Source organism: Parus major, chromosome Z (genome assembly GCF_001522545.3).
Source record: "Parus major isolate Abel chromosome Z, Parus_major1.1, whole genome shotgun sequence".
NCBI classification, from domain to species: domain Eukaryota; kingdom Metazoa; phylum Chordata; class Aves; order Passeriformes; family Paridae; genus Parus; species Parus major.
The window spans coordinates 6,835,085-6,859,257 of NC_031799.1; the positions used below are offsets into that span (position 1 = coordinate 6,835,085).

At 37.8% G+C, this 24,173-nt stretch overlaps 1 protein-coding gene across 4 annotated transcripts in view; it reads right to left on the bottom strand.

Moving 5' to 3' along the window:
* The window catches only part of KIAA1328 (KIAA1328 ortholog), a 172,547-nt gene that overhangs the window by 118,479 nt on the left and 29,895 nt on the right, over positions 1-24,173 (bottom strand). The window contains exons 1-2 of one of the 4 annotated variants that reach the window (XM_015653630.3): positions 10,420-17,874; positions 3,092-3,332 (exon numbers count right to left, since the gene is read on the bottom strand). The exons of the other annotated variants lie outside the window; for them this stretch is intronic. Coding sequence (XP_015509116.1) covers positions 3,092-3,223 — 132 coding nt within the window. The 5' untranslated portion in view covers positions 3,224-3,332; positions 10,420-17,874. Of the gene's footprint in view, positions 1-3,091; positions 3,333-10,419; positions 17,875-24,173 lie in introns of those variants that run through there. 4 annotated transcript variants of the gene reach the window in all.

Genomic DNA, 24,173 nt, shown 5'->3' on the forward strand with positions numbered 1-24,173 from the left:
GAAAAAAAAAAATAAGTCATCCACATACAGACACCGTTTCCTCCCCATGCCCACATGTTTACTTTTTGCCAATTTCTTTTGTAAAATGGTAGAGGTGTAACTGTCTATTAAATTTTTAATTTCACTGTGTGCCTACTGTTTCCTAGAACATGGTAAACACTGTCTCTACACTATATCCCTAGTACTTAGAATGCAAAACACTTTATGACACTTCTAGCTCTGGGAGAAGAGAAAATGAAGCATGAAATAAGAAATATACTAGCAGAACAATATTCATTGGCACTGGTGAATCTGTATACTGCTGCATTGGGAAAGTATTAGTATTTGGGGTTTTAGGCTTTTTTTTAATACGATTGCCCAGCTTGTCTGATGTCAATGGTATGTCTGCCCTTGCAGCTTTTCCATGTAACGTGCAACCCAAACACCAAATTCATCAATTTATGCTCAAATTTGACAGATTTATACATTCTTATTTAAATTACAAGTATTTTTTAAGCTACACTATAATTATCCTCACAGTACTTCAGAAATCCCCCACCCCTGAAAAAACATGATCACATTTGCTGAAGAGTCTGAGGCCAAACACAGAATTAGAAATCTTTTCCCTCCTAGCATGCGTCTAGAACTAGTAATAATATTTTCTTTCCTAGCAAGGGTTAAGACAACAGATTCAGAAAAAAATAAAGCCATAAACACAGAACAAAACACATAAAAAAACAACATGACTGACCAAAAACTGACTTTGGTTGAAAAATTTTTTACAGATTTTTCTGTTTCTTGTAGCTTGTACTGAAATTGAAGGAAAATGTCACCAAAAACAATTTTAAAAAATCACATCCTTTAAGTCTATTATGTACCAGCAATATTCAATTTAAAATGCACTAATTCAGTCAGCCTCACACTGATATTAGATAATGTGTCCTTGCACTGTTTTTAATACACAAAAGCTAAAATTCCTGCAGAAATATACACAGACAGGACTCTCAAATTTGTCACATCCAGCAAGTAAGAATTGGGCAAACAATAATTGGAAGAAAACACATTGCAATAACAGAATAAAGAATAAAAACAGAATAAAAACTGCTTTTCAGAGCAGACTTCTGAACCTCAGTCCTGAAAGAGGCAATCCTCTTCAAAATCAGCAGTCTACAGCATAACTTGGTCTGGTGCATGGGAGCCTCCACACCACTGCAGCAGAGAAAACTTCTGCAGCAGGTATCAAAGCAAAAGCAGATTTATGTATATCAGACTCATCAATACTAAAATGGATCATATCTGAGCCACCTAGTGCCTCATGCCAGTAATTCAAATAGTCTGAACAGTCTTTATTTTGGAAAATAACTAGTAGAACCCACTTGTACTGCTGTCACCTTCCTCAGAGCTCAGGGAAAATATCCCTCTTATTCTGCTTACAATGGAAAAACCTTCCATACACTGTAGGAGGGTACAAGACAGATCAGCATTTCTTTGGGTGAACTAGTTAGAAATTTGGCTAAAATCATTATAGCTAACTGACAAAGGCTTAAATCTTTTACTAGTGATTTGCTTGAATTATACATCAGATTCACACTAATGTAATAGGCGACTCGGAATATGCAGCCCTGATTTACCAGGGATTCTCTCATGAGGAATTATTTAAAGTAAAGAAGGTACAAACTAAGTGACAAAAGCAAAGATAAATGTCACAGCACTCATTACCAGCAGGCCCAGTGTAATACTGACTGTGTCAAAGCTACAGCACTGGGTATTTACAATGTGAACACATAACAAATATCTAAAAATCATTTTGCGTACCTTCTCTTTTTTTATTTTCTTCCAGTGTCTTGGAGAAGGACTATTCCCACCAGTCTAACCTCTCTTCAAATCTACCTGGACTCTTTTTGAAGGGAGAAACCAGTATTTCATGATCTCTAAACCATTTTCAAAGCCTACCACTTTGGTCTCAATATATTTTCAAAGAAAAAAGGAACTACCCTAACTACATGCAAAAAAAAACCACACATAATACAACTGTGCAACACCAAACACCAAAAGAATTTTCTCGTATTTTTCAGCCAATTTAGTTATAAACTACCACAAATGGACAATTTTTTTTCATTCCACTTCCTTAAGGCAGGAGGGATGCAAAACTGTCAGGGGAGGGAGCAAAACCAAAAAATTATTTTAAACATCTGGAGTAGAACATGCAATGTACTTACACTTTAATATTCTCATCCCAAAAAACTGAGGGGGTCTTATTTACAATTATTGGGGGGGGGGGGGGGAAGAGCGTGCTTCATGTATTCTTTGCATTAAGGATAATATTAATTTGGTACAAATGTCTTGTATTTCTAGCTACATAAATGAAGTCATTGACTAAGGACCCCAAAATAATCTCATGCCACAAACACCACACACCGCTCATCACAGCTGAGATGCTGACATTTGCTTCAGGGCTGGTACTGCTGAACTCAACTTAGGCACATAATCCACCTCTTTTCTAATTTAACTAGAATCTATTCTAGTCTGTAGAAGAACTACAATCTTAACTGCAGAATATGTATATTTTTCCCTTGATTGCATCTACTTGTTCTTTCAAGGGCATTCCCATTAGGAACAAACACTTCTCCATCCTCTCTCCCCCTTAAAGCAGAGTGAAAATAATCCTATCAAGGGAAACTTATTACTGTTTCCAAATTGCGCCTGGCTCTCAGCAGGCACACTCTCCAGGCAACAGTTTTGCCGCTACATTATAACTAATTTTTTTTTTTTTTTTCCAGTTGACATTTTGTACTGTAAGTAGGTAGAGGAAGGACAGATATATGTGGTTTGGGATAAGAAAGAACCTTCTTGAGCCAAGCAAAAAAGCAGTGTCTCCCCTCACTTAGCATCCTCCTGCAAAGAAATTTTGTTCTCAGAAAGATTTCTTAGCACATTGCACCACGGCCAAAAACAAGACCCTTTCACAAATTAACGCTGCAAGAGACAGATGAAACCTGTAGTTTGTTCAAATGTGGAGCTCCTGGCTGCAGAGGATAATGAAGAAATAAAAGGAAAGAGGGGAAGAAGGAGAACAAAAGAAAGCCCAAAGCCATCATTTGATTCCCGGTACCTGGACACGGCACTCGCTGTCCAACGCTGCCACCTGGTGGCCACAGGGAGCGGCGACACAGCTCGGCTCCGAAAAACGAGGCGAGCGCGTCCCCAGCACTGACCCTTCCACAGACACCAACTCCTGGACCATCACTCTGGAAACAGAAAACCCCGCTCCGCTTCCTGTTCCCTTTGTCTTTGTGCCTTTCTGCAATCCTTCCAAACAGATGCACCAGAATGTTTTAAATCAACTGCTACCACTACAAGAAAAAAAACAAAAAACAATCCAATCTCAAACCACGACGTGTTCAATGGAATTAAATTGTAATGCCTTTGATTTTTAGTGAGTAGATTAAGAGCAATTTTACAATTAATTCAAGCTAAATCTACTAAAGGCTGCTTCAAGCTCAATTAACAAAAACGCCTCAAAGTCACAGGCCATTCTTCCAGACAAAGGGAAACTTACCCAAATACATACCAAGGAATTTATGTATAATTTCCAGCTTTTTAAACAGAACATAGACAAACACACAAGTCTTACTGACAGAACCACATGAAATTTATCAGGATTAGAGAACTATCTGAGAAAGAAAAAAGTCGTATCTTAGCCAATTCTTCTGAGTAAAAAAACCAAGGGAAATAGATACTTCTTTGGGAACAGGACAGAGAGAACACAAGAATTGTACAGTAATAGAGAGCTGTGCATGTCAGAACACCACTACAAAATCATATGGAAGAGAGGTCAGGAGCTAGATCCCAGCCTTTAATCTGCAAATATAAGAACAGCAACTCTCAAACTACCTAAAAGAAAGGTTATACACTACCATTCTCTTTCCCAGTAACCCCTATGGCCCAGCTCTTCCTTGGGAGACTCAGCTTAAGAGCAGGTTCAGGTGAGAGGTATTATTCAACCACATCACACTCACCTGGACATTAACCCTGTTCTGCATTTCACAGCCTCCCAAAGGCATTTAACCAGCCATATCAATGTCCTTTCCCACCACCACCACGTCTCATGCTCCTAACCTGAATGACGTTCTTGCTCATCACCAGATCTCCCTGTGCACCAGGGAGGACCCCCCACCCCACCCCATTAAAAGGCATTTCTAAAAGGCCATACCATTCCTCTTCATTCCAGAACCCAGGTGTGCAACCCTCAAAGAATCACAGCATCCATACCCTTCCTGCTCATGGAAGTGAGAAACTGAAGTCTACAAAACCCACAGCTGGTTAATGTTTTAGGAAAAGGTACTACGGGCTTGATATGAAACAAGGACTTTGTTAAGCAAAGCAGCATCCCAGGCTTACCCTCCAGATGATGCATACTCCAGCTTCCCCCTTTTTGCACAGCACCTTTTCAAATACAACACAGTTATATATTTGCTTTAAAATCCTTTTGGCCAACAGGGAGTAACACTTTAAAACAGAAGTCCAAAGAAGTAGTTAGAACTATGCCATAGCTGAAGTACCGAATTAGAAAAAAATACTGGCAGTCAGTTCTACAGGCACAAAGATTGTCAGGAATGACAAAGCTTTGAAGCCACAAAACCCTCTTCGAAGCTTGGCTCCAAGCAACAATCACTTTTTACGTTTCAGCTATTCCAGATTACAATTTTAAGTGAAAGGGCCTGACAAGCTTGAAGAGAGAGGGAGGGAGTAAATAAATAAATAAATAAATAAATAAGGTTTTAAAATACTGAAAATGGAGACCCTGGATTTAGCACCAGCTTAAAAAAAAATTAAGATGACTTATGTCAAGCTTCTTCCTTTAACTGTATGGCAAAAGACTTCACAAAGCACATGCAGGTTTTTCTAAATAATTTCAATACTACAGCTATGGACGGCCATATTGGCACAACTCAGGCCTTTCTAATTCTGATTTATTTTTCTTCTAACTAGAAAGTATCATTAAGTTGATTTTGATATTTCTTCTCATAATTCTCCAACAATAGGCTGACCTTGGTGACTAAAGTCTTCCTCTGGTTAAGTGAAACAGAACACTTTTTCCTAATGAATTTGCTGCATCCTTAAATACAGCACACAGTCCCTGCATCCTCATTCTGGTGCCTCTTTGTTTCCAAAAATGTCACAAGTCAGGAGGACAATCAAAATCAAATCACTTTTCCCTCAGCAGGTCTCTGTAACACATTCAGCTTGCTGTGTTTTCAGTTGTTTTAAATCTGTAATGTCCTCTTCAATTTGTAAATTTTTAATTGGAACCACAAGACATGCAATTGTTCTCCCATTTCTGTAACTCTCGGGAACCTCATACCACTATCATCTTGTTATTGAGCATTTTACTCCATAGGCTCTGCCAAGTTTGATTGCAACTGTTGCCACTACCTTTTTTTTTGTCACTGCATTCAGATTTCTACCATGCTATCCACTTCACTAGAAAGTAAGAGTCAGGTAAACTTTTATCACTGTCCACTGCCTGTATCACTCTGCCTAAGTACCTACTGGCTTAGAAATTCAGACACAGAACAGAAAGATTGTACCTGCTCCAAATAATTCACACTTCAATACAATCTTTGCAGTAAACTTTGCACCTTATTTCTTTCCTCATCATGATCATAAAACAACTGCTGGAGTTTGTACTTCCTCTGAATGAGATTCCCCAAACATATCCTGAATTCAGTCAGCTATAGGAATTCATTACTTTAGTTCGATCTAACGCTCAGTCTTGATTGTGTCTGTGTCTCAGCTGTCAGTTCTTGGCTTCTCCATCTCTTCCTATCACTTCAGGGCTTTACTTCTCTACCTTGCTACCCACAATGTTTTCAGCCTTTACTCCCACTGTTTTCTGGACTTGAATGAGGACCTGTATCTGCTTTCAAAGATGTTCTGCATAGGCATTAACATCATATTGCCCTTATCATTAATGCTTACCCTACAATCTCGTCTATTAAGTTTTCATTTTTAATTATCTTGATTTGCAAGATATTTGGATGGCAAGTATCCTAGCAGAAATACTGCAAATGGACGTGCCTAATACAAAAGCATAAATACAGCTCTGAGCAAGTCACATTTGAACCAGACAAACTGAAGCTGCAAAAGTAAAACACCAGCACTTTGAGTTAAGTTTTGGATGAAACAGGGGAGTAGACCAGACATCTCCAGTGTGCCATTTTCAGCACGGCTCACACGGCTGCAATAATCAGCAAGCAGTGCTCCAGCAGAATATTCCAATCGGCTTTCAAAATAAATCTCAAGCAGGGGGTGTAATAATCAAGTTGGTAAACTCAATTTGAACATGAAACGTATTGATTTCTTCTGTGGCTAATCACCATCGTGATTCTAAATTATAAAGATCAGAAATTCTCTTCTCCCTGAATGCATACAGTAAATTGCAAACCAACAACAGCCCACAGAGCTGTAATTGCTATCCTGACAGGATAAAAACGCCTACTCGTCCTATTGTTTTTGTGAGTCCATCTCCTCTCTCCCTTTTTCCTCTGCCTTTTATTTTATCTGTTTTTTCATCACAAATGTGAACTTTGGGGATATAAAAATGAAGAACTTTTTCCAGATGTCTCCCACAGAATACAGGGCTTCATTTGCTGCCCCAAAACCCTGCCCTTTCCTGCAGTAACACATTCTCAGGACAGTCACAGACTCATGGAATGGTTTGGGTTAGAAAGGGACCCTAAAAATTACCTAACTCCAACCCCCTACCATGGGCAGGGACACCTTCCACTTGATCAGGTTGCTCAGAGCCACATCCAGTCTGGCTTTGAACACTTCCAAGGACGGGCACCCACAGCTTCTCTGAGCAGCCTATGACAATGTCTGGCCTGCCTCACAGAAAAGAATTTAATATCTAATTTAAACCTGTACTTTCAGTTTGAAGCCATTCCCCCTTGTCCTGTCACTACAGGCCCCTATAAATAGTCTTGTTTAATCTTTCATCTAAGTTCACAGTCAATAACCACGACTAATGAATCTTACATATTCCAGTGTTTACTTCTCTATAACCTGTGCTCCATTCAACTGAGTATTTTCATGCATTCTGTTAATTGCATCCCTCTGCTGGTTTTTGGTTTGTTTCTTTTAAAGCAGAGTCATCCCATTTCAAGCTACTCCTAAAATACAAATTTCACCCAGGTTCTGCATCACTTCACTAATCCATGAAGATAGGCAACTCCCTAGTATCCCAGAAGGTAAGTGAGCTAATGTGTATGTCTCAAACAGCAATAACTAGATGGCTGTGGAGCCAAACAAAGACTGTTGGTAATAACAGACAAGAATTGCTGGTAATAACCAAGGATAGCTGGTATTAACACCGTAAGAAAATAAAACATGATGTGGCTGCAGAAGGAGGCATACAGGGATTGGGCACCACTTGTCCAGGACAAATTTCCTTGCCCTGACTCCTGGAGATAAGCACAACACAACACAGCACAAGTGTAGGAATAAGGTAAAGAAGCAGGTATGGGCTGTAGGAGGATATGGAGACCACCCAATACCCTGAAGCACCAACCCGTTTCCAGAAAGGTCTGGAAGAACTGACTGCACACAACTGTAAAATTACATTAGAAATTTACCTCCAATGCAGGAAAACTCATCTATAAATAGGTACCCCCATAAAGCCCAGGTGTGTGTGTGTGTGTGTGTGTGTGTGTGTGTGTGTGTGCGCGCCCCAGGACTCTGCACACCCCATCAGCTGCATCAGCAATGGAGCCAGTGATCTTTCTCTGGTGATCTTTCTTCCTCCTCCTCTTTAATTCATATCCCTCTCCCTTCCATTTCACCTTACCCCTTTATCCTAAACCCACTGCCATATGCTTTGAGCAGGCCAAGGACTGACCTACCATTTTTCATGCCAAGTGTGTAATTTATTAATACAACTTTGTGATTGTTTGCAGACCCTCTGATTCCCATCATTCCTTTCAAACATGAGCATCTACAAATCTTGAGTGCTCCCTTCCCCTTAAGAGTGGGACATCACAAACACCAGAGATAAGAAAGGAAATTCAAACTCCCACTTGTAAGACCTATCATAAATATCATTAACCAATTTTGGGTATTTTGTCACATGTCTTTCCACAGATTTCACTTTCAGCATGTTCAATAACCCTGAAGAATTTACAAGCCTGAAATGTTTAACATTTTTGACACCAACAATACATACCTACTATAATACAAACAATACATACTTACTATACAACTTGGATTATTCCTCATTGTTGGAAAGGCAGAATCAGAAAGGAATTATAGATATGACTCCTTAGCCAGAGAGGCTAAGGAAGAAATACAAATGAAAGCACCATTTGAATAATTCAAAGAAACCGGCCTGTCAAACCAGAACACATTCTTCCCCTCAGTAAAACTAAGCTGGGACCCTTCTCCCCAGCCTTATAAGGAAAGGTCCAAAGTACCCTGAGGTAGTTAAATATATGCAAAAGCAGAGATTTCTATAGGTCACACACAAATGTTACTGTATTAGTATACTTATAAAGATTGGTTGGTGAAGGAATAGAATATTCAATGTACAGATTATATAAACAATTGTAAAGGAGAGCTCCCTCTCTTTTTCTGGCTTTCTTACTTCTGTTACTCTCTTCCTTAGCTATCTTAAGTCCTGAACTCATGTATTCATGTTCTACCCCTTTTTCTACTGTTCCCTCTGAGCCTGCTTTGAGCTCCATCTGTTGGCTCTCAGCAGGGCTCCCTCACCCACACCCTGAAATAAACTACTAACATCTAACTCGACTTTAGAGAGGTCTCTGCCGTGTCCCAGACCGTCTGCACCCCGAAGAATCTCTTACACCTCCTGACTGTATTACTCTGTGTTTTTGCTGAATTTAATACCACCATATGCTTATCTACTTCTACTCTCTTGGATCCTAAAAGAGAAAATCTATTTCACAAGGGTAATTCTTCATGGGGTTAATGTTTGTATTATCTGATGTAGAAAAACATGGACAATCTTAACTGTCTGACAAGACACCCATGAAAAAAATCCCAACACATCCTTGCTGGGATTATTGCGATACAAAGCTGAACCCTGTTTGATGACAGTATCTCTGAGTAAAGTACAGAAAGGTCCCAACCTCAGGGTGGAATGAACAGAAGAATTTTCTTTTTGATTTTCTAAGAGATATCATTATACAAAGCAATAATGTTAATGCTGTTCATTCTGAAAAGAATTTGCCACCTTCAGAGATCAGGCCACACAATATGGGCAATTAAGCTTTAACTGAGATTTGGCTCAAAGTAAGCATGGATGCAAAATAAGTACAGCAGTCGGGAGCTTACTAGAAGGTCCTGAACTATGATTTTCATCTTTAATAATTAGACAAAAAGTCATAAATATCACTCTCTGGAAAAGAGCTATCTGAAAATTACAGGAGGAACAACTTTCAAATATCATACCTCCACTCATTTTCTTCGTAATCATCTGCAAAGAGACGGCAATGATGGGAAGCAGAGAATGTCTTTTTGAAGAGAAGTAAGATACCACTCAGTGTTTATTCTCAACATTTACCACCAGGGAGCTATTATCGATCTGTATTAATCTCAAAACTAATATTTAAGCACACTGACTTTTTAAACTAAAATCAAGAGAGGAGGAAAAGCAGCTCATTTAAAAAGAACATCCTGCCTCTGGCATAGAACACAGCATTCTTGTGCAATCAGAGTAGATGATAACTTTGGCAAAAGAACTGTACTTTTAACCAGCGCAACAGAACCATTTTTCCCCCCAGGTAATCCCTTGCCACTGGTGCTTCACCAATTCTGTAAGAATAAGCTACACAGAAAGGCTGAGAGCACAGTAGCTGTCCACTCTCCAGTACTTCTCACTGCTCAGAGAACAATCTTTTATCCTCATCCTTTCCGCTCTTTGCGTATTCAGCTGCATATTCCCTCCGAAAACAAGACTGGTTATAATTTTAGCAACTTCGAAGCCTTAAGTAGGAAGATACAGCTTAGGCATTAAAAACCAGAGGGTTGCCATTACTTGAAAAGAGTTTGTTGAATGCCATTGTCCCCTGCATTTGCACAGATGAGCTGCTAATGAGAGAATTCAGGCATATTTTCATTTGAACTCTAAAATGTCCTCAAAAAGCTCCGATTCTGTGCCAGAAATTTCATCCTCATGGGTTTCAGCAAAAATGAAGAGGAGTTCATTTGCATTTTCTACACAAACAGTATTCAGCCAGCAGAAGGCCATTCCCTGATGTCAAGGAAAGAGGACTGTCACCCATATCAGTCTATCCACAAAGATTTGTCTGCCTGCTCATGTGAGGGCCCCACCAACTTAAAAATTCTAAAGTTTTGATATTATAAAGAAATCTTGCTGATAACTTGCATTCAATTTTAAAAGAGAATTCATATTTCTCATACCTTTCAGTGTACTCAAAACCACTACATCTCTCCATCTGCCAAACTGAAGATTCTGCATTTTAAAAGTGTTCCATTAGATTCCCAAAGGTTAGGTTCTTCTGTTAGGTGTGGATCTCACCAGGCTGCATGTCTGTCTGCCAGTGGCAGTTCCCCTCTGAGAGGTAAGTAAGGAAAAACACTCTACCATTATTCACTTGACCAATTCTCCCACTACATAATTCCAGCTAGAACAGAAATCTCTGCACCTCCCACCAACCATGCAGGCTGGCACAGTTTGGTACATACACAAACCTCTCCACAGGTATGCAAGCCTTTTCTTTTCTTCCCTGTGCAGGAGGGAAGGAAGCAATATTTCCTCATCATTGCAAGGATACAAAAATTGTACATACAAAGAAAAGTTACAAAAGCATACTCCAAATATTTTGAAGATGGGTGTATTGTTCCAGAGAAGTTTCCTTATACAGATTACCACCAATCAACAAAAAAACCCTCTTAACAAAGGGAACAAAAATGCAATGATTAAAACTAAAGGAAGGGTTGCTCATGGACACTCTGCAGTAACTTAATTTAAGTTATCAAGGATCTTTAGACAGAACCAGAAAAGCTGTCAGTCGAGTTCCTTTGTGTTTTAAAATGACTCCTCCTGGAAAAGGAAAGCTTCAACATACAAGTATTAAGATAAATCCCTCCACCTACTCAAGGACCATGTTGCCAAAGGTGACATACCATATTGCACTCAGTGTATCTCCACTAGACAATAAATTAAGTTTGCAATATAAAATTGTTCAAGAACAAGATAAAATATCAGCAGCCACACATCCAAACAGATACTTAACATGGAAATGGCAAAAGGCACTGTTTCAATTTACACCACTTGATTTTGTAGAAACCCTAAAGCTGTCTAAGGAATTAATGTCCATGTGCAGACAAATGGAAAATGCCTAAATGTTCCAGGAGAAGATTAAGGCTGAATCTGAAATGAAAATATAGGAAGACAAAAGCAGCAGTAACTTGCAAGAACCATTGTCAGATAGGTTCTTGCAAGCAGCAAAATGACACAGTTTGACATAAGTAGGTTTAATACCACATCTTTAGGAAAGGGACTTCAAAAACAGTATTTAATGGGGAATCTGAAGTTCCCCTTTTTAGTGAGCAAAAGGGTGTTTTTACAGACTACTGCAGGCTGTCCTAATTGGCAGTAGAACTCATCTTCACGTGTCTTTGAGTGATGTCTTAGTCCTTCTGCCTTCAGTGAAGCAAAAGTTTTCTCCCAGAGTTTTACTGTGCATGCTCAGAAATTAGGACCAAAAAAAAAAAAAAATCAAAGGAAAACACAAGTGGCAGAATAAAGATATCTAAATTTTAAACCTTGTCCTACTACAACCTTCCTTCCTTTAATATGTTGAACAAATTCTCAAATTTCTACTTCATTTTCTTCATTTTTATGAAGATGAGATGGCAGCAATACATTTTAACTCACAGAATGAGGACAGAATTATGAGCATTTGCAAGCCACTGATCTCCCAGAACGAAAGGACCTAGATTAGCACAACACATTATATCAGTCCTTAGAATGAGCTGATTTTAAGTGAGCAGCAGCATTATGTAAATCAGTTACAAGAAAGAAATTAGAAGAAGATTCAAATACAATCAAAAGGTTTGAGTAAATATAAAGTTTAGTACAGTTATATACCCATTGGCTCCACATACATATTTCCTGTTTGCATACACAAAATGGAAGCTACTGCATTTCCTAATTATATTGCAAAAGAAGATGACCATTCCACAAAGTTCCAACTACATTATTTCATTTCAGTAACCCTGTATGTTCTCATGAAGCCTAAAACATTTATACAGAGACATATATACACACAACCTAATTTTCTAAGCACTGAAAGAAAAAAGCCATGATGCATACAAATCCAAGCTTCAGGCTATTTTTAGATTTGACTGCTAAGTACTAAAATGACCTGAAATTTCCCATGTCCTCAACAATACTATCCTTCTTCCTCAAAAATTTTGCAATTCATAAGACATACCATAGTTTACCAGTTCATGCAGCGTTCTACTCAGTGCTGTTACAAGCTGAACAGTTCTTAGCATTGCCAAAGTTTGTGCACTCTCAAGGTAGACTGCATAGTGCCATGCCCAGAAAGTATAGTATTCATCAGGTTGCTTTTATGGTTTGCCCTCTGAAAAAGGAAAGTTTCATGGGAAAGAATATAAAATGCTAGGTACAGCTTAATATCCATAATTTCATGTTTATGCATGCTTATCCAGATCACAAAAATAAAGTGATAGCAAAAAATAAATCAGTTTGACCTGCATAACCAGGGCATAGCTGAGAAAAGGTCTATTTTCACGATGGTCCCATGGAAATTATTAAAACTAGTTACAGAAATTAAAGATGTGTGAAGGTGCCTTTCTAGGATGACAAGCCTAGAATTATTGCCTAGACAAGCAATAATGACAAGGCTAGAATTATAGTTTTAGAGCAGAAATTCTTCTATATTCTCAAGCATTTCTGAGAGATACACTAAAGTGGTCTCTTTCAGGATCACTGAATATCTTCTCGGTGACTCCTATAACAATAATATAAAGGTTGTCAAATTCACTGAAATATATCAAAATCTAAGGCAAAACAAATGCAAATATTTTAATCCACCATTACGGTTCACAAGAAGAAAGAAACAAGCAGCACGGCATGCAAAAATACAGAGTTCAATACAAACATTACTCCAGAAATACCACATATTCTGTATGACTTACAACACAATTTACTAAAACCATGTATAACTGAAAAAGCAAACACTTCAAAAATCTACAATGAACTTATTAACACCACATATGCAAAAAGCTCACTAGAACCTACTGTAAAATTCCTAGGCTGGTTTCACTAACAACCCCCACACACTTGGGGTATTTTGGCTCATGTTACTGCATATTAAGGTGAACAAGCAACTACCCGTGCTCCTTCTCACATTTCTCATTAGCTGTAATTAACATATCTGTACTTCACATATCCTGTCTCAAACTGTCATATGTTCTTTTAAAATAAATTTTAACTCCTAGAGCCTCTAATAGAAGTCATGACAATCTGGGAAATATAAGCCATAGTTCTTCTCCTGCCCTTTTTTTCTTTATGTTTAGAAGACTGGCTGGCTCCTTAAATTGGGGACCTTGACTTAAACAAGGAGATGCATGCAATGAAGCAGTATAAATCAAAGCCATCTCTATTTCTGTGCATGTGCCATAGCCATAACTAAATGCAGTACTCTTCCAGAGGGCATAGAAATCTTTCAAATACCACCAAAAACCATACAAGCCAAACTTTTGCACTTTTTAACAGAAACAGTGGCAATGACATGGCAATGGCAATGACAGACTGTCATTTAAAGGACATCTAAAATGCTAACTTGAAATGTGGCTCCTCTTCTTCCCCAACCACAAACTCCAGCAAGTTTACTTTTTAAGACAGAACATCTGTCTGTCCTCATACATTGACTCCCACTTACCAATTTCTACCCTTCATTTCACAAAACCCAAAATTCCATTTGTGATCCACAGAAATTCAAGACTGGGAATTCATGAGGCTGACTACCAGAGAAAAGGCACCTTTAAAGGAAGACAAAGTAATGTTTGGCATAACAGCTCCTCAGCCCATGACTGCTGGTTTCACCTTCCCATCATGAATTGCTTCAATTCATTGCTGAATTCAAACAAAAATACACACACCACTGCAACCCAACAATATTTTGTTCACACATGCACACAATTAAACAACATAGTTACGAGAATATGAATTTCTGTCATAGTTCGTCTTCTAAATTATTAATATTAATCTCCAATGTTTATTATGGTAGTCCTGTAATATGACTTGAAACACATCCCTACACATCTATTAACAAGTGAATAGAAGTCTCTTCTATGCCTATAATGTTTATTATAGGATCTCAGTTCTGGTTGAAGAAAAACCTTAGACTGAATTTTTTGCCTAATTAGAAAAAGATAAACCTATTTTCCTTATGAAGGACAGACCTGACATTTGAATGCATTTCTGTAATACAAACATGGAAACTAGAGAAATATAAAATAATATGAGAACTGCATTACATTTACATAAAGGGTAGTTTAATAATTCAAGGTTTATTTGGAGGTTTGTTTGCAACTGTAGGAAAGGTCAGACCTTATATGAATAAGGTATTAAGGTTTGCACATAAAGACTAAGGTAAGGATAAGTAAAAAGGCTTGTTTACCATGCAGTTGCTCAGTGCTGTAGAGAGCTAATGTTTTTAAAACCAATGCAGTGATAACAGCATGGATTACTGGAAGGATTCTGCATAGAGTTCTGCACACATGAATCAAGAGCTCAACTGAAAATCACAAAATCCATTAACACACAGACTGTGGGAAAGAAGTTTTACTGTTTTAAGAGATGTGTGCCTTTGAGTTACACTTAACATCCTTATTTGAAATTTCTCATTGCTCTTCCTTGCACTTCTTGGATTTAATACTTCACAAGAGAGACTCCCATGCTTTGCATTAAACACTTCCCACACTGTTCAGTGGCAGTCAGATACAACGAATTGTTAAGTTCTTTGGACCTGGCCTGTGCTGTTCAGAAAAGAACTCATTACACCGATAAGCATCTACTTTGGGCATCCATAACTGCCCAAAGATGCAAAGATGCAGAGATAGATACATCCAAGAGGATACTAGAATTTCATATATCCTGCTGCTCTGGGACTGCTAACTAAGTATTTGAACACATACCCATGCTATTCAAAGATGCACATGTTTTCACATTAAATAACCTCAAACCAACTCTTACCAAAACACCTCCTCAAAGATGACAGTGGGACACTAAAAATACTCTAGTAGGAGCAGGAACAAAGACACAACTTACTAGTAGCCAACAGAAAACAAAAATATTCCACAGTTGTAGAAAACAAAGAAAGCGCGTATCAGGAAAAGCAAAATTTGGGCTCATACAGAAATGCTTCCACATCACCTACCCCAACTTGGAAAAAAAGCAAACACAGAAATTTCTAAGAGCAAGGAATAATTATTTCTGTTCTTCTAACCCAAGCTTCACTGATCAAATTCACAGAAGTCTTAGTAGCATAAAAGTAATTTAATTTTATTCAATCCTTTTTGCCTCTTGATCTAAAAAACAGAAGTGACTGCTTCTCCTGCAAACCCCTCATCCTCAAGTGTGTCCTGGTAGGAATGGCAGCACCATAAGCTAGCAGAAGGGACCACAGCACAGACCGCTCAGGCAGGCCAGCTGCAGGTAGGAACACCTTGACCATTTGCAGTATTCTCCACCCCTCCTTCAGATGTGAGGGAGAAGCAGAGGACCCCCACACTGGTTCAGCCAATGGCCAGGCTGCAGAACAGGTGCTTTCAGAACAGAGTCACATTAACACAGTGCAATTGCAGTGCAGGGCAAGCATCATCTGTGCAAGCTGCAAATCCATCAGGAAGGATTTAACAACTCCGTACCTACTCCAAGCAAGAAGCTGCAATTATTTTATCCTATGGTTTCTTTTACTTACTTGCACTTTCACATTGTCATGATTTTGTTCCACAGTTTAAACATGATTCATACCCTCAATTTAACTTTGATTCATAGTTTCTAATAACATCGGTCCATTGTCCAAACACTGCAAGGGGATATTAAACAAGCTTAGATGGTCTAGGGAATTTGCCCACCAACATTAAACACAGAATAATTGGTTGCCATAATATTGTTTTAGATAACAGTTTCAGATAAACAAAGTATAACTGTAATGTCCCTGCTCTGAACCAAGAAAATAAAAAATAAATTCAACAAGAGTTGGACAATATTGCAAAACCTTGTATTATTAAAACACATAAGTGGTTATAACTTATTCCAAAAAATTTTTACCCCATTATATAAGAGCAGAAAAACAATCACAAATAAAAATTTTGAGTTTTACGAGTGGGTACTGCCCACAGTTCAATGTGAAGCTCTATTGTCTTTGTCCAGACTCTATAACTTGCTTACTAGCTGCAAACTGTCACCCTCAGAAGTTTAGGTTAAATTGTCACTGGTTTGGAAATGTAGACATGTGGTAATACAGACACACAAACACACATACATAAATAAAATTAAACTACGCCTAATAGGTAACTAAGTTAGTTTTGAACTCTTATTAATGATACATTTCCCTGCAGAGCAGAGAACTCCCTAAAAATGAAGTGCTGAACAGATGGCTTTTTCAAAGTGTGATTTAAATATGTGGCACATGCATGACATGTGCCTTTCCTTAATTTTTCAGACACTAATTGTTAAATAAGACTTCCAAAGTACACATAAATGCATGGGATTCAATAATCAGTCAAGTATTTAGACACAAAAGAGAAGTCAGCAGAATTTTATGGATAGACAAAAATTAACTTACCAAAACTAGAGTATGTTCTGTGCTAAAAACAGAGTCAGCACTATGAAAAAAATGTTAGAATAATACAAGTGCTTGTGCACATACACAGAGACACAAAGGAAATTGTTTCCATTTTCACACCTAAAAGCATATAATATCCCTTAGAATTGTACCATTTCCCTTATGAAATCTGAGTATTAATAGGCAGTTTTTTAATGAGAACTATAGGGGATCTACCTCTTTGCCCCAACAGCCTGATACCTCATTTTTACTGTCTGTATGGAATATTCAGTTCCCTTTCATCTACCTCTGTATCTTAGGTTTGCCAGTCCTTTTTCTTTGCCAGTGCTCTTTATTCCTAGCAGTCTCCCTAGCACAGTGTCATCAATATTTTTGGAAAACACATTCCTGCACACACTGATTCCAAATACAGCAAGCATACATACTCCATACTTGCATATATATCATTAGGAGACTTCTAGGACCTTATCCTGTCAAACCTTATTAAAGTGACATTTTTAAGGCTGACATTCCATTTTCTCTAAGCTTGTTTTGAGCAGACATTTAGTAGAAACCTCCCCCCATTCAGGATTTTAATCAAGAGAGAAAATTAGGAAAAAGTTAAGTCTGCTATCTAGGAAAAAGATCTATTAGGTCCTGTCTGGACTAGAGAAATGTATTCTTCTAAGAATCAATTTAGTCTTTGCAATGCACTTGTAAAATGTCACACGTTCACACACAGAAAGCATTGCAGATCCTGTTAAAACTAGTTTCATTAACTCTAAATGCTATTTCAGTCAGGCTGAATTAATGGCAGCTAAGTTAAAGGTTTACTGGCATTGTAGTTAATGCTGATCAAAGAACCTACCCATCACTTTCCCCACAATATACTTAGGACTCCTTGAAATCTGCCCAACTTCACCATTTCTGAGGCCCCTACCACAAATTTGTAGGACGGGTACCCAAACTGCAGTGCATTTCACAAAGCACAATTGGGGACAGAGGAAACCTGTGACAGCTTGAATAGCTTATCAGCAGTGGACACTGCAGAGCTTAATTTACTGAGTGAGAAACAATTCAAATTTCTAGACAAAGACTTACAGCTATGACAAAGCCTCCAAATCAGAACAAAAATCTCAGCTTAAATTCAGGCTATCTGTACAAAGAACTAGAGACCAAAGAGAAATACAGATAGTGATCCATCCTCTGCTAGAAAAGAAAAGGATGCCTAGAGTTCTCTTTAAGGTATTTTTTCTAATATATGCTGCTAACAACAACTTTCCATCAAAATCACTTTTCAAACAGAAGAAGAAAACCAACACACAGAAATTTAAGAAAATGCTCCTTTTTTTCAAATAAGACAGTATTTTCATTTTGCATCAGATGTTCCATTGCTTGTCAAAGTTTTCTTTCATCACAAATTGTCATGTTTTGCTCATTATAAAAAAATTATTTTTTTCCTCACAGTAGCAAGAAGTCTAATTGGATGACTGATTCAGTATTGATACAGCATGCATGTTGCAATGACAGACTGACACAGTTTCAAAAAACAAATAAATCACTTCCATTATGTCAGAGCACAATCAGAATAGCAGGATCACAACATGAGTCTCTCACTGTCATGAAAGAACATGAAACCAAAACATGACATCTTTGAATTTATTTGAAATACATTTTAGTGAAACAAAATTGCCTTTCAAAGTATTAACAATGCCTACAAAATAGAAATTTAAAATGCTGATCAGCTCTGAGTGAAAAAAAATTGTTGCCTGCCTTTAATTCACTTAATTTTCAATGCCTGTTTCAGAACAACTACTATATAAGCCAAAAGGCTGATGGAAGAGATATCTATTCCTAATCTAAGAAATAACTAAAAAAGAAAGAATATATAAGATGCCAGACATTGTTTTCTTTTCTAGACAAGATACATCATAATAAAATGGTAGGATCAATTAACAACAATTTCCTAGCACTGCACAAAGGCTGTGTAACCACTATAAATTCTGTTGTAATTTTTGCTTATAACAGTTTATTTCACCAAACCATTGTCTGTTTACAGCTATAAAAACTGTGGGGGACTCCTCTTGTAAATGAATCTTAATCAAAATTTGTTTTGAGTATTGCTGTGTTTTCCAAGATTCTTAATACATCCTTTTCACAGAGCTATATGCATCCACCATTCTGTAGGACAAACTGCAGCAAAATTGACATTGTGGTAATAGAGGCTAGATCTCTATTAAACTTACAGAACAAGGGGCCAACTGAGTTTTAAATAAGACATAGCACCACATGACTATACGAGGAGTCTCATGTCTGTCAGCAACTCTGTTCCCAGTTGACCAGAGTTCCGACAGATGATTTGGTATGCAAGTTCATTACTGAATCTGTCCACACTCTGTACTTTTCATACTGGAGTTCTGTCAGGCCAATGAAAACAACCTGATGAACATCCTGCAGTGCGACACCATTCCTCTATGTATCTGTTTTATTAATGTGCATTCAGTGCAGCTTAACGCACAAAAATGTTACAGTGAATTATTCTCCGGTTATCAGAGACTTATCTTGGCACTAGGCTTAATACTACATTTGACTCTCAAACTGGCTTTGTAAACATGAAACTATTATGTCCACAGCCCATAACAAAAAAAAGTGTTTTGATGATGATTTGTCTGGTATAGGAGTTTACAAGCAGGGAAAAACTACTGTTCATTACCCAGATGACTTTAGAAGACTGACTCTGCTTGAGATAAAATTGAGATCAAAGAACCCTAAACCCAAAGATGAACAACAAATTTTAAAAAAGTCACAGGAAATGTATCTAATAAAATAAACTAGTACTACTAGTTTATCCATTTGTTTTATATTTGTTTCTACATAATTGACAAATAATCAGAGATGAGCAGAAAAAAAAAGAAATACACTGTGCATTCACATGAATTTATAGAGTCACATCATTCTCCTCAGAAGAGGATGATTCCATGAGCTGCACTCACAGTTGGTGCTGTGACTGGCAGCTGCAGTCCTTTCTGAACATGGTACAGGCACACAAGGCACTCTGAACACATCAGGTGCAGGCTCATCCAAAGCATTAGATCACAGATGCCACTGGGATCAAGGTGGGCAAGGCCAACACTGCCAAGGGTGAGAGGCAGGATTGAGCAAACTGGCCTCCAGAACATTTCACCAAAGAGCTCACTACAGCTTAGACTGCACGCACAGCATGTGGGCCATCACTTAGGTTTATTAATTAGGAAGGACATCAGAAAGTCCCAGAGATAACATATCCAGAAACATGATGTTTTCAGAACGTATGGAGTAGAAACTCCAAGACATCAACACTAGTTCTCTTCATGTGATGTAACAGCATAATTGCATTCTACAAGGGAGAGAAATGCTTGTCCTCCACACAGCTACCCAAAGAAACTACAAAACCTTGTGCTTCACACCATTATGTGCCTTCCCTTGAAACTTCGTGCCTCCTCCTACATCCATAGTGCTCCTGACTAATAACAATCTTCAATGACAAGCAGACATGAAAAAAAAATGTTAAATTCCAAAATATACAAAATATGACACAAAGTAACAAACTGAAGCAACCTACAGCAAAAACACAACACAACCCTTTCAAAATACGCAGCATTGAAAAATAGATTCGCATTAAGGAACACACTTCAAAGACAGATTAATTATCTCCCAGGAAAATCTAGAGAATATACTGAGCAGAAAGCTTCCTTCCTAGGGAATGAAGATTCACATCATCTAGCAAGAAGATCCAAAGAGTGAAAAGGAGTTCATGTATGATCTCATATACTTCTCATGAGCCCTATTAACTGCTGGCAGATTTAGTAACCTTCTGCAAGTCTCCAGATTCCACAAGTCCTATTAAAATAAAATTCCTGACATTGAAAGAAAGAGGAAGTAGAAGAACACCTTAAGCAATGCAGTATGGACAGAGGGGTGACGAGGGGAAAGAACCAGTCTTTATTACAGCTCACAAACACATTTTGGTTGCTCTTGAGGCCAAAAGGTATAAGAGACAAAATACCACTGACTCAGCATGCCCACAGTAATTTTATGTCAAAACTACGAACCACAGTGCAATGCTCCTGCAACTCAAGCTACCCACACTTTACTTAATTTCAAGGACCAGCAGAAAATAATGACTCATTCAGTAAGATATTAATTGCAGAGCTTTCCTTTCATATGTTTTCTATGAAATAAGAGGTAAGAATCTATTTTAGTGTCTACAAAGAGCAACAGATATGGCAGTGGTAAAAAGTGGCATATCATCCGAAAGAGGGACAGATGAAGACAAAGATAAAGCCCAAATAAACACCCAAGTCTGAATCAATAGCATTAAGAGCAAGTCTGAATTAACAATCAGCTGTCCTGTAATTTGTCAGAATTATTTCAGCCATGTTTATTTCTTCATACACAGTGAAAACTCACAACATGAAATGCAAATAAAATATAAATCTGTTGCAGATGAAAGTCACAAACTTCTGGTTACTCTATTATTGGTATTTAAAAAGTAAAAGTCATAATGCTAGGAAGTAAACACTGATTTTACTGTGGGCTGCACCAATCACAGTTCTGAGACACCTCTGACTACACAGTTTATGCAAGTCCAGCTACATGACTTTTTTTCTGAAAATTTAAACCATTCACAACAGCTCAATGGCTCTGAGCAACAAGCAAAAGAATACCCACAGTGTTGTGTCCCTGGCTGATGATAAAGCAAGACTGAACAGAATTCCTAACAAGAAGAATTGAGAAGACACCTTTGCCATGGGGGAAGTCAAGAGGCCTACTTAAAGTCAGATTGTAATTTGTCTGCTCAGCCATCTGTTACTTTAGACTACCAACCTTTAATCACAACATACATGTGCATTTAGTCTGACTTTTGAGGAATTTTTGAAACACCAATCAGAAGTTTTTCTATCTAGCTTTGCAAAGATGAACTTCATCAAGATAACTTTTATAGGCAAGAAAAAGCAAACAAAGCCCAATTAGTCCACACTGCTGTTCCGACTTTGCTAAGCTTTCTGACCTTTCAGTCACAAAATCCTTCTCAGCCTTGCCCCATTTCACTCAGATCTCTGGCCTGTTCTAATCCAGAAGCCAAGATTTCCCATCATTCATTCAACAAGTGAAACTTCTCTCACTTTGTCCTCTCTTTTCCCTTTGAGAGAGGGAGTATCTGTAGCTCTAATCCCTTCTACATAAGCATGAAAGAAAGGAAGATATATTTAAGAGAAGCACCAGCACAAGAACAAGCATGTTTAAACTAGCTGTGTGTCTAGCCTGGAAAATAGGTGTCATAAAAAAATTAGAAGCTCTTCTAAAACACTGATCCTTAAAAAATGGCACAGAGGAGAGAACTACCAAATGAACCAAGGCAGATATTTACAGTTTTAGGAACAGAAATATGTTAAGAGGATTGTTTGAAAGAGCCGGAAGGTTCCAGATAATCATCTGTTCCCTGCAGATGAACCAGGAGAATCTCCAGTGCATTCAATGTCCGGTCAGAACAATGTAATTATATTGTTGTTAAAACTTTGCACTGTCCTGTGGCTGTTTCCAGGAAGACAAGTGTAATATAGTAACATGAACCGTGCCAACATTAGAGAAGTTCAACATAAACAGTTCATTAAAATCAACTGGGATTCACAGGTTGTGTGTGCATCAGAGCAGATGGACCCAGAAAATACACAGATGGCCTTCTGAGAAAACCATGAGCCTTTCTGGGTTACCAAATCTAGCCCCACACTACCAGAGACAATACAGGCAATCCTTCCCATAATCAAATTTGGTCCTGAAGCTAAGTTCATTTCACTTGCTCCCATAACTCCTCTCTGCAGATAATTAGAAACATATTTCTCATTTTTAATTTCCTTCTTTTCATAGGAAAAATGTATGCAGTAGATTTATTAGCAGGTTAAAGCAAAGAGCAATGGCAAGTTAAATATGGTTATTTGCACTGAAACAGAGCAATAAGGCCTCACAGGACTTGTCCAGTTAGTTACCTGAAGTGACAGCTAAACATTAAAAGCTGTGCTCACTCAAGTCTTACTCTGCACCATTAAGAGATGTTGAGTAACATCTCTAAAATCAGTTAAGGATCTTTCATCAATGTGTCCAGCAAGATTTATAGAAACAAAAATCTCCCTGAAGATAATGAAATATGAGGAAATTCACACTGGAAGAGTTAATGTATTTTAAAAGCTGTTAAATGCTTTGCTTGCATTTTTATATAATTACTAAAATTCTACTCTCTGAACTACACTTCAGTATTCTGTTCTCTGGATGTAAACAAAATTAGACCTGCCAAACTTTCTCATCATAATATGTTTTCTTTACCCCTTCTTTTATTTTTCCATTTTGGAATAAGCCGTATTCCAATCCTCCTCTTGATTCTTCCTACACAATTTCAAAGTGTCACAGCCCAATGTGCACAAACATGTCAAAAACAACCTCTAAAGGAAGATTACTAAATGCCCAAATTGCACTCTAAAAATTCATTTACAGGACTTTAGAAGACAGCAAGATGCCACTTTATTGTCAAATTCCAAGCCGAGTTTACAGAACTACTAGATGAGGGGAAAAGGCATAATTTTTATTAACAAGGACTTAAAATACGCAGAAGTCAAATGATAAACCTTCATAATGGCATTTTCACGTTTCCAAACCATAACATCAAGTAATTTAGACGGCAAACATGTAGCTTCATGTATCAAAAAATGTGCCAATCCACTAAAAATGCAATGGTACAGGGATAAGAAAAAGCCTGGCTGACTACAAACTGCTGAAAGAAAAGAAGCATTGCTAAATCAATTATATTTGAACCTTCCTGGAGGTAGATGAACACAGCAGCCAAGAAAAGTCTTGGCCTGGGTACTAAACTTAAGCATAATTATGACTGAATGGCTTAAAATTATAGAGTAGGATGCCATTACAGGATGCACTACTACCTTGCTGCATCTGCACTGGCACCTAGGCAAGACCCAGTCACTGTAAACAACACCACACTTTGGTCTCCTGGTTCACTCAGCCAGGACGTTTTGAGAAAGTTTTGATAGCCACAATTGTTTTATTCTCACAACTTGGGATATACATCCTTCAGCTGACTCATTTTTTAAATCACTTCAGTACTTAAACTGTCACACTCGATGCATAATCTGACACCACAGAGTCATAGTTTGAATATTTCAATTCTATTACTTCTAATTCTGTACCAGTTAATCATATTTTATTTAAAGGTAAAATGTTAATCTTCTGATGTTAAAAATCATCATACGTTACCTTTTTATGGCCACATATTAAAATAAGGATACTTGCCAATTACCT